The following is a 14,261-nucleotide window of genomic DNA, read 5'->3' as shown; positions in this document are numbered from 1 at the left end:
CAGTCCTTTCCGTGGCTGCACCAGCACAGGAGTAACTGAGTCCCAGGGCAGCTCTTGCCCAGGGATCCCTGGCGGGGTTGCAGAGGCTGCACCTCTCCACGACCCCGGGAAGCACATTTGGCTTTCACTGGAGTGCTGCTGTCTCCATCTGGCACAGCGGCCCCCAGGGCTCCAGCCAGCTGGCACCGCTCAGAACAGCCTTGGGGCTGCTCTACACTGCACAAGGGAGGAGGCCAGAGGAAAACCAGCACCATAAAGAGATAATTTACAGTCCCATTATCCCATCATCCTCAACTACATGCAGCAGAAGCATGATCTAGGCACATGCCCCATGACCACATGCTTTAAACCAACAAAAAAAAAGTTAGGTTAGTTTACTAGAGGTTTGATTATAAAAGACAGAAATGTTAACTTAGAGATGGGTCTATTTAAAGAGGGACAAAAACACTATTCATTTCCTTAAATTAAACATAATATGAAAAGTGGATTTGCTGTAATAGCTGATCACAGATTACAGGCATTCTACACTCCCTGATTCATTTATTTTTCACAAGGAAACTGGGGTAACATTTGCATACAGGAGTAAGTTCCAACAATTGCAGACATAAGACAAGTTTCATGTATCAGGCTGAGCACACGCCAGTACATCACCTGTGAGAACAGCAGGTAAAAACACACCACTGGCAGCACTAACAGAGGTTCCTTTGGATGGAGTCAGTAATTAGAAAACCTTTACAGAAGAAGCCACCATTAGGTGGTCACAGCACACATGGTCTGTCATTGGCACAGTCCAGAGCACAGCAGCAGTTATTATTCAGGCTGTCACAGGCAGCCTCTCAGTGTCACTACTCAGGTTGGTGAAATATCAGTAAGAGGAGGAAAAAAATAATTTTCATCTTTACCCACTCCTTCTGGTTCATGGCACAATCACACAAACATGACACAGCAATGGTAAAATAGCAGGAACGTGCAGCTCAGAGCTGGAATTTCCTTACACTGTTAAGGAAAGACACTTGCTCATCCACAGCTGAAGAGCTGGATTTCATGTTCCTCACTCACCAGTCTCCATGATAGTGCACAGAAAGGTCCAAATTTCACATCTCTTGCTTTTCTCTGCCACTGAGGTAAAGGACAGGCAATATTTAATCTACCATTCTTCTCACCCAAACCATCTACCAATACCATCATGTATTTGTGTCTCACTGGAACCCATATCTTTAACTAGTTTTCAAATTTCAATTCAAGATTTCAAAACTTGTCAGATTTGCTAACTTCTCCTTAACATCCTTTTCACCACTGCATAAAACAACTTGTCTGCCCGTTTCAATGTACAGGTACAACGTGCTTAGAGTTGAACTGCTTGATTTACAAAGAATTGTAATAAAGTAATTCTTCAGGTTACTGCAAAATTGGAATTCTGGTTTTCTACAGTCAGATTTTTGCAGTACACAGCCTAAGACTGACAAAGAAAACATCTCCTACTCCCCAAAACTTCTCAATAAGGACCTAATTATTACAAAGAGATGCAGAAAAGAAATTTAATTTATTGGGATAACTCAGGAATTTGCATAGCAAGGAAACTTCTAAGTAGCAGAACTACTATGCAACAAGGAAATACATCACGAAGGACAGCGAGATAAAATTATGCTGAACACGGTATAAGATAAATTTCCTTAGGGAACAGGCTCATCATGACAGAGGAGTCTTGTTCCTCTTCATGCACAGAACTGCAGGAACTCTTGAAACTATTTTCATGGCATTTCTCATCCTGTTCTCCACATCAAGATCATCCCACAACCAAGAACACAAAATGTAATCATGAGTGACCAAAGAACCGAGTGTTCATCATGCAGATAAACACATCCAATGATAAGCTGTCAGGAGGGGATGCTCACTGAGAGAACATGGCAGAAGTTAGCAATGCACAGAAGTCACTGTGAATAGAGCTTCACCCTGGTCACCAGCTGCCAACAGGACAGAGATCCATTTAAGAGCAAAACTGAGCAGTAATATGAAAATAATGAAGCACAGCAAAGAAAAACATAAAAGCTTAAGACAAATTTTGCATTTGTCCCTGGAGGGCAGAGGGTCACAAAGGCTCACCTAACACAAACGAGGTACTGAAATCAGTCAGCTATCTCAGCTGTCTGCACTTACTGAGCTGTCATACATCTGCTGTGCAATAAATCTCACCTTTATTTACCAAGTATATTGTAGACAAGGTCCCTTCAAATCTGACTTGCAATGCAATAACGAGGCTGATTGCAGAGGACACAAGCACAAACTGTAATTAGACAAACTTTGTGAAATAACATCAGGTTGTACAAAGACACAAGGAGAGAAAGATACTTTCTAAATAGAAGTTGGCAAGGGGGAGGTAGGCAAAAATAAAGCTTATAAATTGCTGCTTTCTCTTCTTGTGCTGATAAACACTGAAGTAATTCAAGTCTGTACTTGATGCAAAAACAAAAGCCCTTTAAAAACAGAAGCAAAACATACATATAAAAGCCCTGGCAGTCAATTCAGTGAGATGAATCCAAAGCCAAACCCTATTTAAAAGAGGCTACTTGGATGCATGAACTTCTGAGTGACAAGCGAGGCAAATGGAACTCAGTGCCACATGGGTGTTTGATACTCCATCATCTCCATCACTAAACTACAGTCAAACACTGCAGGCTCTTTTATGTGTTTAAGAAAAAGAAAGGGACTAATAACTAGGTGATTTTTGAATATACTACTTTTTAAACTATGTATTAATACATGGATGAAAACTTGGTTTAATATACTAGGGAAGAGCTGCAACACAGAACTCCAGATGAAGGCACTAATGACAAAGAGGAGATATTCCAATGTTCTCTTGAGTGAAATGCAGATTAAGAATATCTGCATCTTAATTCTACATAAACACAACTCACTGAATGTATGAATAGTTATATTTTCACATCTTATGTGTATGTGCAGAAGAGCTCAGCTGTGTGTTCAAACCAACCATGGCAAAACCAGCATGGTACAAGGACAAAACCATTTAAGCTCAGTCAAATCCCAGTTCTGTCTTCAGACTTCCTACTAAGCAGTGTCAGTTATTGAGCTGCCTCTCACCACTACCTTGAATATGAGGATATTTAATAGATTTGTCATGTTTAATGTCAGAATTCATGACAGGATATGAAAACTTGCACTAGCCTCAATAGTTACCTTAAGAAGACACTACATTTTAAGTAGTGTTGAAATCAACTATTGTTACCAATACCTACTTTTTTTCCTCTTTTTTTTGAGTTTCACCTTGTCTAATATCCATTTTTTTTATTCAATGACAAATTTAGTGCACTGAAGATCTTCACGGATATACTTCCCACCAAGGATATGCTGACATCACCAGTGATACTATGCAAGAGGTAGACAAGAAGAACCACGTTAATTTCAAGCTCCATTAAACACAGGAAAGGAAGAATAAGAGGAGGGGAAAAAGTTCTCTTTACCAACTTTAAAAGTAGCAGAGACAAGCAAAAAAAATTATAGGTTTTATATTAGCGTTACATATCACTGCAAGATTTTAGAAAAAATAAAACCAAACCCTAAAGAACATTCTAGTTAAGTAGAGAAATGGAAAATCTAAAGTAGGGTATTTGCTGTATCCCACACACAAAAGAATGTGACAGGACAGACTGCTTTCTGCTAATCAGTTATCAACTGATAAAGTGAATCTCAGGTTACTTTGAGTCAACTGGTGTCTGGTAACAGTTCACTTTACAGATCCTCAAATAGGTCTCGAGACAGATAAAATGATTCTTTCTCTTCAGTAAGAAAGATCAGCACCATGGCAGCTGCTCCAGCACTAAAGGAAACCACAGATCGTTCTTGAGCTGCTGGGCCAGTTGCATTATGTGGTCCCACTCCTTGGAAAAAAACGTGGTTTGAAACAAACAGAATGCAGGTTAATTTTGTGAAGAGTAACTCATTACAACATTGATTCTATTACCAGCTAATGCAGCAAAGTTCTTAGCTTGAATTAAGCCAAGTGTACATAAAGGACTGCCAAATCAATATGTAAGAGAATACAACTACCAAGACAGAGCTTTCATCCAGTCAGAACAGATCTATCAGCTTCTAGAACTGTTTCTGCTAAGGAAAGGTTCCCAATTCAGGCCTCTCGGGTAACATATGGCTCTCCCTACGCTCCAACACTGCTTGCTGACAACACAGTCCAGGATAAGAGAATAAACTGTAATGTCATTATAACATTTCACTCACTTGCTCCATTGTCCATAGGTTAACAAGAGACTGGAGACAGTGGCTCTAGGCAGCTCTTTCTGTCCGAGTCTAGAAATGTTCTAACAATGGCTCTTTGCATGGTGGGGGAAAAATATAATTATGTTTTGAACAGGACAGTGAAATGCATGTGGGTCACCTTCCAACTACCTTTCTCCTGATGCCAGTATACCTGATGTATAATAAGAAGACAGATGTATCTCCTCACCTTGGACGCTGCTGTGGGCTACAGACACATTACAAATACTTGGAGAATCGTGGAAATGTGAGTAATAAAAAACCCAAACCCATTGTTTTAAAGTAGTTGTCAGTCAAGTGAAACAGAAAGGCATGGCTGATAAAAAGAAAAGAAAAAATTAAAAAAGCCCTGCATCTACCAGGAAAAAGACAAAAAGAAACCAATTTCTTCATAAGAATTCATAGATCTGCACAAGAACAGGAAAAATTGTAGGTGCTTGGCTTAATGCAAGAAACACAAGGTTTTAAACCGAGTTAATCTTTCTCTGGTTTAAACAAATCAGCCACCATTGGGAATCAAACTAACAGCTGCAAGAGCATTTGTTAGGAAGAAGGATCCCCAGAGTCCATCCCAAAGGAAAACTTTTTTTTTTCTCAATTCACAGAGCAGTAATTCAGGAGAAGGGAAGTCAGCAATTCACAAGCAGAAAACTTCCACTACCAGTCTGTAAGTAACATTTGCCTCTAAATTTGTTACACTACTTACTGAAACTGAAAATCTTCAAATGAAAGGAGCTTACAAGCAATTTGCAGCTCTGGTTTCACCTCAACGCTACAGATTAAGGCTCGAAACAAAAATGAGGCTATCACCTAACCTTTGTTTGGGGTTTAAAGCTTTGATGGCTTAAAATAAAGCTGAACAGATAGTCCAGCAAATCATACAATGCCATTCCACCCTGCTCACCTTCACACTACTTGCTGTCATTTCAATTTAAAAGTTTTCAGCATTAAGTGAATAAAATCATTGACTGCACACAAAATTAAAGAGATGCTAGAACTACTCTGACAAACAGCTTGGTTATGAGCAAACCTTTGACTGCTGATAAGACTACATAAGAAAAGAAATAAGCCCTCTTGCCCAACATATCCCTATTTTTGCCTTCATCAGCTTGTGCAGATCCATCTTCTTTCCTATAACAGGGAACCAACACAAGTAGGGAGAAAACTCCATTTACTATCCACGTTAAAAAACAGAGAAGTCCTGATGGTTCAGATCCCACAACTTAAGAATTGCTACCTTCAAGTTCACGGTGCAAAATTAATTCCTAATTCTTGGCCCAGAAACCAATAAATAATTTTAAAAAATCATGGTACAGGATACAAAATAGGGATTAGCACCACTAGGAAGAGGAAGGTCTTGTATTATGTTCTTCAACAGCAGAGACATAAACTCAGTGGAGCATTCTCAGTCTGGCATGTCCCACATACACACTGCTCCGCTGGGTACAGAGCTAAAATCTCATCTCTGGGTATCTCTCACACCAAAGGTCGTGTCTTCACACTGAGAGGAAAGAAAACATTACCTTCAGCAGGTCTAAGGACCTTTTTAATCCTTAGTGGTTAAGAACTAAGGAAGATTGCTCAGGTATGAAACTGGAGACCTCCTGAACAATGAAGCTTGCAGTTGACTTTGACACTTCTCATGGGCTTTCAGGGAGAAGGCAGTTCCCACAGCACATGGCAAAGAAGAACATCCTTCCTGAGTCAATCAGACAGTTCACTTAGGCAGCCAAAGCAGAGTACGCAGCTGAAAAAGAGACATGCTTCTTGAATCCTGGACTCCTCTTTCAAATGCTCCACAGGATTTGCAATCCAGAAGTTTGATGCACACGCTAAAAACGTTAAAGAAAAACAAGCTAAGATTTCCTCATTAATTTAAGCAATCCAAACACCGAACCTGTGAAGGTGGCACAGCCTGGTGAGGTTCCTGACCCATCTGTTACAGTACAAAGCAAATCACCTAAGCAACACCTCCCTGTTCCTGGACAGGTACATGGGGCAAGGCCCTTGGGGAGAAAACTTGCCTCAACAGGCACGAGATGAGAAGTTCCACCAGCAGCTTACCCTGAAGACTGCAAGGTCACTTTAGCAAGAACATGACACACTGATTTAGACTGTGAACCACAATACTTACTACTGAAGACATGACACGGCAGTTATTTTAAGCTTTTTCTACTTTGAAAGTTAGGAAATGAACCAAAGTCATTTCATGTTTAAGTCTAAGAATTGATTATCTGTCAAAATATTACAAGGAGCCACACACTGAAGTCACAAGTTCATGGGGAGAATGATACCTGACAAAAAGTCATCACGTATAGAAGCAAATGTTTCTTCATATCTGAAAGGATCAATTGGTCTGCACGACCCATGTAAAGAGAGAACAATGGGAAAAACAAGAGAAGCTCTCAAACAGGCAGAAATATGCCAGAATGCAGCTGCTGTCAGTGAGAGTGCACAGCCCCTGACAGGCAATTATTCTTTGATCTACTGGCTGAAACACTGAACAAACATTCTGAAATTCCACACAGAACCTTATGCATATCACAACTGTGGTCACAATGACCAGTTTACTTTTATCATCAAGAGCCTTTTCAGGGCAGTGAGAGTAAGAACCATTCAGAATGAGACAGTTTTCCTCCAAGGTGTATAGCCCATGAAGAGGGAATTTAATCATAAATTCAGTTGCCCTTCCAGCAATGAAACCATTACTGACCAAGTCCTGAACACAAAAGTACATCTACATGTGTAATTACTCTCTGATGGGGACAAAAGCTACTTTCAGCAGTGCAAAACAGATTTTTCTCATCTGTAATTCTAAAGGAATAAGCCAAGTGTTTCAAGTGTGACCCTACAGAAAAAATGGAAAAAGCTGACACGAAGGTCTGGCACAAGACTTTTCAGCATCGTCTGTCTGCTCCGTAATTCCTGAATGGGGAGTAGTGGTGACAAATTTAAGGACCTCTTCTAGAGTGCTACTTAATTAAGTGTGAGGTAATTTTCACATCTAAATATTCAAGGTAAAGTCCATGAGCTACAGAAACACAAGCTTTGCCACCAGGTTATTAAACAGATTCTAACAAATTAACAATCAAGAGTTACAAGTCAAAGTCCCAACAATGAGACAGTCCACCCTAATTCTGGGTCACTTTGCAGACAAGCCCTAAAACCTAGCTCCAACTTTTAATCACAATAACCACAATTTCAAGAGTCAGTCTTCGGATTTCTCCCTCTTCTCCTGTTCCACTCTCCAGCGTGACAGTTTTGTCTTTGCTCAGGCTTCACCACCAGCAACACAATTACACCACAGCAAGCCCTGTGCCTAGAACAGCTTGTACGAGAGCTGCACTTGAGTTTGGCCAAGATGCAGTGAGATGAGGCAAGTCACAGCCTCACTCCTCCATGTGGATACAACAATGCACCGTGATGACAGCTCAAATCCTGGCATAGCCAACGCTTCGGGTGCAAACACATTCCGAAAATCTTCACCAGAATCCCAGCGCCTACAAAGACATACATAATTACCTCTTGGTTCTGACTGAGGATTGAAATACACGTTCAGGAGACAGCTTTCCCACTATAAACCAGGCTTTAGAGCCATTCTGCTCGAAGCACTGGCTGTAAAGCAAACTGAACTGCGAGCTGGAGCTCGTAAAAGCTTATTCACAGAAAAGGTGCGTATTAAAACCAAATAGCACAGCACTAAAATGGTCTGCCAAGGCAGAACGCAGTGTAGGTACAGCAGGAGAATGGACCCTTTCTGCCCCCTGCAGTTCCCACTGCTCCCTGGATTTTTAAGACAGGCTTAGGAGGGATAGTAGTTACCATTCTAGAACCAGAACCATTTACATCTGGCTCTCACCAACAGCCAAGGCATTTTTACACCTACCTTCTTCTGAACAACAGCTAAATTACCCAGTACCTTCCATGAAGATCAATTATACGTATGGAATGTTTCCTGTGATAAACATATAATGTGACAGTCCTTGATCATGCAATAAAGAGAATATCACTTGTTAATAAACCTTTAATTTAGCCTTATAATTTTGATGATTAGGATTAAGAAGAATCTTCACCAATAAACAGATATTCTTAAGGAGTCGCAGCTTGCTCCTAGAATATATATATATATACACATATACATAATATATGTGTATGTAAACTATTAAAGGACAAAGGATTGTTTTCCAGATACATGGACTATCTAGGTAATTTTATTTCTAGTTATTAGACTATAAATATGCCACCAAACAGAAAACATGATTTTTCTAATTTTTCATGTAAAACTGTAAGGCATACATATGAACCGAGAATTTCAGTGAATTAACATTCCATGGAAGAAGGTCTCAAGAGCACATACATAAGGGATGAATAAAGTACCATAACTGTCATTTACAGACTTTCTTCAATCCTTACGAACATAGACAGGGCATTGAATCCCATTTTAACTATCCAAAATGTTCCCCTATATTGATCATGTACACCCACATAATTCAGGTGGACTGGATTCAGGAACCCAACTGTTTTCATACTGGGAACCTGCTTAAAAGAAAAAAGGGGGGGAAGGGAAAACATTTTTAGTGTGTATTAGGAAAACTGATATTTTCCCTGGGCTGACAATACAATTTGAAATAATCCTGTTCTGCTTTATGAGCCTGGTTGTGCAAAGAGGAAGTGAGAACAGATTGATTACAACGGAATATTCTGTATTTCCAGCTGTTTTCTCAAGCAATGATGAACACATCCCTACATTAGATTTCGGAAGGAAAAAGCTGTTGCAGCACAAAAGAGGTATGCAGGTTACACAGGATGCTCCACATTTAGAAAAAGGTAATTTTGCTAATGAAATTTTATTTTCATTCTTCCACACAGCACTTGCTTTATATTTGTCTGAGACGCCTCCATACCTCACTTGCCATTTTTTACTTCAACAGCACATATACAATTTTTTTCTCCATTTAAGTTGAAAGCACCATCTACTATATCCAAATTTGCATTTTAACATGCTATAGGCTAAATAAACCCAGATTTTGACCAATATACTTCATAATACTGACCTGTAGGGAATTACAAGATATTTAAGAACAAGTCTGGCCATATTTTGCAGGGCTATCAAATAATTAAATTAGTTTACAATGTATTTCTTCTCAGATTCCATTTTTTCCTCTTTAGGTAAAATTTGGGAAATTGGATTATCTCGAGAACATGAACTGAACACAGAAAAATGGTTTGGCACCTCACCCTTTAAGTCCATCCTTCATGCTCTAGTTCTATTACAAATAATAAGCTGAGTAGCTTAATGCAAAGCACGGGGATCAGAAAGTTTTCAATGGGTTGCTCCAACAAAAACACAATCCATGCTGTCCCAAACCCCAAGTTTTGCTCCGTGTAGCTGCTGCCTTCCCCTCCTCAGTCACCAATGCGACGACTGACAGAAATCTGCCAAGTCACTTTGAAGTAAAAACTAGTTGATTCTAGGGAAAAACAGTAATTAGTTGCACAGTGCAGAGAGAAGCCCTCCAGAAACATGCATGTGTGTAAGGATGTTATTATAGGAGATAGGTAGGGAAAAGCACTCTTCCTGCTTTTTACCTGGCTTACAGGGATTTTTCCCAGGCGCCAACAGCTCCCTGAGCAAACCCCTCCTGCCTTTCCCTGTACTCCAGGCTGAGCCAGTTCCTTCCCCCCGCCCCACCAGAGCAGGAATCCCCTTTTCCAAGTGGATTATCAGCACGAGCAGCTTTTTTTTTTTTTTTTTTTCTTAAGGAAAAACACACACATAACCGAGCCAGCCGCAGCCCCCGGCGTCGGGACCCGCTCCCAGCCATTGTGCTCCGCGCAGCCCCCCGAGCTCGGGCGCGGCCCCGCGGGGCTCCACAAAGCTCCGCCACAGGCCGGACGTGCCCGGTGCCCCGGGCCTCCCCTCCCCCCGGTATTCCGGGAAACCTCCGGGAGGAGGAGGAGAAGGAGGAGGAAGCGGCGGCGCTGCGGAACAGCCCCGCTGCGGAAAAGCCGCCGGGGCAGGTGGCAAGCGAGGGAGGCCCCGCCGGGGCTGGTTCCCTCTTCCATCCCCGGTGCCCCCCGTCGCCATCCCGGAGGCACCGAGCGCTTCCTCCTCCCTCCCCCCAGGACCGCGTGCCGGAGCTCGGGCCCACCTGCCCCGTGGGGAGGGAAGGAGGGAGGGCTAGAGGGGGACCGGACCCGTCCCCTCCCCGAGGCGGCGGCGGGTGGGTCGGGGAGGGAGGGAAGGAGGGAGGGAAGGGAAGGGGGGTGGATGCGAGCCGCCCCCGGTACCTTGCGCTTCCTGGTCTCGGCCGAGCCGCTCCACACGAAGCACTGGTAAATCGCCCGCAGGTTCTGCTTCCAGTTCTCCACCTTGAAGCCGGTCACATGGCAGCACCCGGCCGCCGGCGGACTCATGTCAGACCCCCCCACATCAATCCGCCCGCACACGGGCCGGGCCGGCGGGCAGCGAGCCGGCCCCTTCCCCCGCCCCGCAGCACCGACACGGGCCGGGGCCCCCCCGCCCTCAGGGGCTCCGGCCCCTCACGCCGCCGCCGCCGGGGAGCCGCTGGCACATAGAGCCGGGGCTCCGCCACGGCCCCCCGGCTCCGAACAAAGCGCGGCGGGCGGGCAGCGCGCACTCCCTCCCGCCCTTCTCCCGCACACACAAAGATGGGGCGCTCTGAGGCGAGGAGAAGGAGGAGGCGGCGGCTGTAGCGGCCGCTGCCGCCCCCGGAGTGGCCGCCGCTCCCTTCTACCTCATAGAGGCCGCTGTGGAAGCGGCGGGCGGAGGGGAAGGGAGGGGATGGGGGCGCTGGCGGCGGCGACCCCGGCCGCGGTGCGAGCAGGCGTGTGTGGGGAAGGAGGCGAGTCCCCGCCCGCCGCCGCTCCGGCTTCCCCCGCCGGCGCCCGCACGGCTCTTGTCCCTTTAAACCGCCCCCCCGCCTCCTTCGCCGGCTCCTTCCTCCTCCGCCTCGCCCGCGCCCCCCCCGCCCGCCGCGAGCAATGGTCCGAGCCGCTCACTCAACCCAGCCCGCCCGGCCCGGAGTGGGATAGACCAACGGGGAAGGTGCGGGAGGAGCGCCCCCTCTGCCCCGCCGCCCGCGAGGGAGGGAAGGAGCGGCGGGGGGAAGGAGCGCGATGATTGGTCCGTTCATCTGTCAATCCACCCATCTCTAGTGTCTCATTGGTTCCTTTCCCTTTCTTCTCTCCCCCTCCACCCTTCCTACCTAGCATTTCCCCCGCCGGAAAGAGGCGGGACATCGCTGACGATTGACAGGTTATCTGACCAACTGAGATAAGAGGTGGGGTCCATGTGGTGGGAGCGGCAATATGATTGGTTGGAATCGGCGTCAGTCACGTTGCAAGCGGAGAGCAGATTGGTGGTGGCCCGGAGGGGGCGGTCCCACCCAGAGCAGCCTGCGCTGCTGTCACATCCGCTGGTGCCGCTCTCGCTGTTCCCTCAGTGGTTTCCTGAGGGGAGAGAGATCTCCTGAGGGGAGAGGGATCGCCGGGCTCCCGGGAGAAGCTCCGCGCCACGCTCCGATGGGCTCCCAGGACCATATATGGTCCCTCTATATCGCCAGCCTGCATCCTGCTGTTTCCATAAGGGAAGAAACAAAAGCGGTGTATAACCAGAACTGGTGTTATTTCAGCTTTTTCCTATACAAGGAAATGGGAAGACAGTGAAAAATGTTGGAATCTGTGCATAGTTTTCAGCTTGTATGCCACACACACTATAGGGTTACATAATGAAGTGAGGCAAAAGGGAAAGTGTGGGAATTAAGCAGTGGTTTCTGAAGAGAGAGACCTGAGGCTTTGCAGAGGCTTCTTAGACAAGCACTGCAAGCACTATGCAACAAGGTAATAAGTGGTGAAGTGCCACCACATTATTTCACCAATCCCATTTTTCAGTCCGTGCTAATCACATTCCTCAGAAGCTTTAACCTTGAAATCTTCACCTTGCAGATTTTCATACAGTGTCCAGTTTCCTGACCTGCTGCTGCAGCTTGCAAGAAATAAATAAAAAAATTTGTGACAAACACCTGAGGACTTTCCATTTCCTCCAGAGATGCTGCTGTTTAAAAAAGAAATCAAAGTAGGTAGTAGGAAACTTAGTTTTATGATTTGTGTATAGCTGGGTTTGGTGGTAAAGTAGGGTTAAGAAAAGAGGCTGGGTTTGTGCCCTCAGGCTGAGGCAGCAGCAGGACACGCTGTCCTTCTGTGTGAGACACCTGTAATTGTTGCATCTCCTGGCTCACACTGCTTATTAGCCTCTCCCAAAAATCCCTCTTCCATGCAGTCTGGGGATTATGCTCCAGCGATAAACGATAAACCTGGAACTGCCCCACAGGTGGAAAAAAAGATGCCAAGAGCCATGAGAGGGCCTGATTATCCTGCTGTGTACACAAATTGCACTGAATGTTTCAGAAGATTATGAGTGGAATCTAGAGGGAGGCTGTACCCTCTCTTTGACCCTATGTAATTATTAGGCCTATTAAGTCATCACAGTGCAGCCTACACCTCTTGGGAAGGGAACAGGAATTGGTGCTGCACATCCTTCCTGTGTTAATCCAACTTCCAGGAGAATTAACCAGTTTTCAAAAGGAGGAGTCAGAGAGAGACAGCCCCTCCCCTGTAAAAACCACCTAACCATCCCTCAGAAAAGAGGGAAGTTAAGAATTGCCAGCTCAAGGTGCATAGAAGGGATGGGTGATTAGTGTCCTAGCAGCATCTAATAATTATTCTGTCAATATTTCCAATTAAACAAAGCCCCCGATATTGCTACAGTCTAAATACAAGCAGAAAGTTATTCTTATTCTGCACCAACCTACTGTTACTAATCCGAGGCTTTTCTCCATGGCTACCACATCAAAACAGGAGATAAAGATAAAAGAGAGAACTTCTGCCAATGAAATTTAAGTCCATCTTGCTGAAAAAACAGGATACCAAAGAGACAATACATATGTTCGATGTCCTGCAGACTCTGAAGTTTTCATGGAGATTTCTGTGCCTTGCAGAGTCCCTGTGCTTGCTCCCTGTAGGGTGTGGTGTCTTTTGCAGAAATAACAAGAATTGTGAGTTTAAACGCAATTGTTTTAAGAAACACCTACATTTTTTAGTGGTTCTCTCTCAAAGAGTACTTTGGAAAAGTACTGATCTGTTTCTCTGGCCACTTCCAGAATAATCATTACAGTTAATTACTGTCCTGGAGATTTCTGGCCCTGCTGAGGAGCATCCTCTGAGCCACAAAGAACCCACAAGGAGGAACCCATCCTGGACCACACCTGGTAAGACCCACTATCATTTCCCAAAGGCAGCAATGTAGAAATTTAAAAATCAACTCTGAGGGGACATTTCCAAAGTACAGATGCTACCTTTCAAACTTAAAGTTCCCCCAAGCTTTCCTTGGCACCTTATTCTCCATAAAAGGGGTTTATTTACGCTAGAAATTCAACTTGGGGTTCTGGTGGTAAGTTGGAACCAGAGTAAAAATCCACTTTGGAACAGTGTAGAAAACAGTGGCTTTTGAGATTTTTTGAGGCCAGCTCCTGATTTGGGGGGGCTGAGGCAAAACTCTACATGTGTCATTAACACTTTGCTTTCTGTCCTGTGAAGACAGAAGAATCTTTCCTATGAAGTATAAAAACTTCCAACTCTACAGACACTTCTTGATTGTTGCAGCCCACACACTAAAGGCGACACAACAGCACAGAGCAGCAGCCAAAACAGAATAGGAGTGGAAAATAGTGACAACATTTTGTCAGGTAGTAATTGTCAAATCAAGGCCTGCTTCCTGCATACACACACAAGTTTACAAGTTTGCTGTAGTTTCATTTACTCTTGGGCATAGCCTGGGAATGTTTCTAGAATAAAACCTTTTGGTGCAGCAGATAGCTTGGGAAAGGATTTGCCTCTGGGGGAATGAAACAGTTTCAATCCCTCCTGTGTCTCTTGGAAGAATTTTTAATTTT

The 14,261-nt window shown here is 44.4% G+C and overlaps 1 protein-coding gene and 1 long non-coding RNA gene across 2 annotated transcripts in view; one reads left to right on the top strand and one right to left on the bottom strand.

The window, feature by feature from the left end:
• Window positions 1-11,302, bottom strand: part of USP22 (ubiquitin specific peptidase 22) — a 92,723-nt gene extending 81,421 nt beyond the window's left edge. The window contains exon 1 of the mRNA XM_058849468.1: window positions 10,579-11,302. Coding sequence (XP_058705451.1) covers window positions 10,579-10,704 — 126 coding nt within the window. The 5' untranslated portion in view covers window positions 10,705-11,302. The remainder of the gene's footprint in view (window positions 1-10,578) is intronic.
• Window positions 11,303-11,666: 364 nt separating this feature from the next.
• Window positions 11,667-13,578, top strand: LOC131584407 (uncharacterized). The gene is made up of 3 exons (XR_009278752.1): window positions 11,667-12,150; window positions 12,256-12,385; window positions 13,470-13,578. It is a non-coding gene; the product is annotated as an uncharacterized LOC131584407 (long non-coding RNA).
• The last annotated feature ends 683 nt before the right edge of the window (window positions 13,579-14,261 follow it).

The sequence above is a fragment of the Poecile atricapillus genome, chromosome 14, assembly GCF_030490865.1.
Source record: "Poecile atricapillus isolate bPoeAtr1 chromosome 14, bPoeAtr1.hap1, whole genome shotgun sequence".
In the NCBI taxonomy this organism is placed as follows: Eukaryota; Metazoa; Chordata; class Aves; order Passeriformes; family Paridae; genus Poecile; species Poecile atricapillus.
This window is presented reverse-complemented; position numbering and strand designations above follow the sequence as displayed.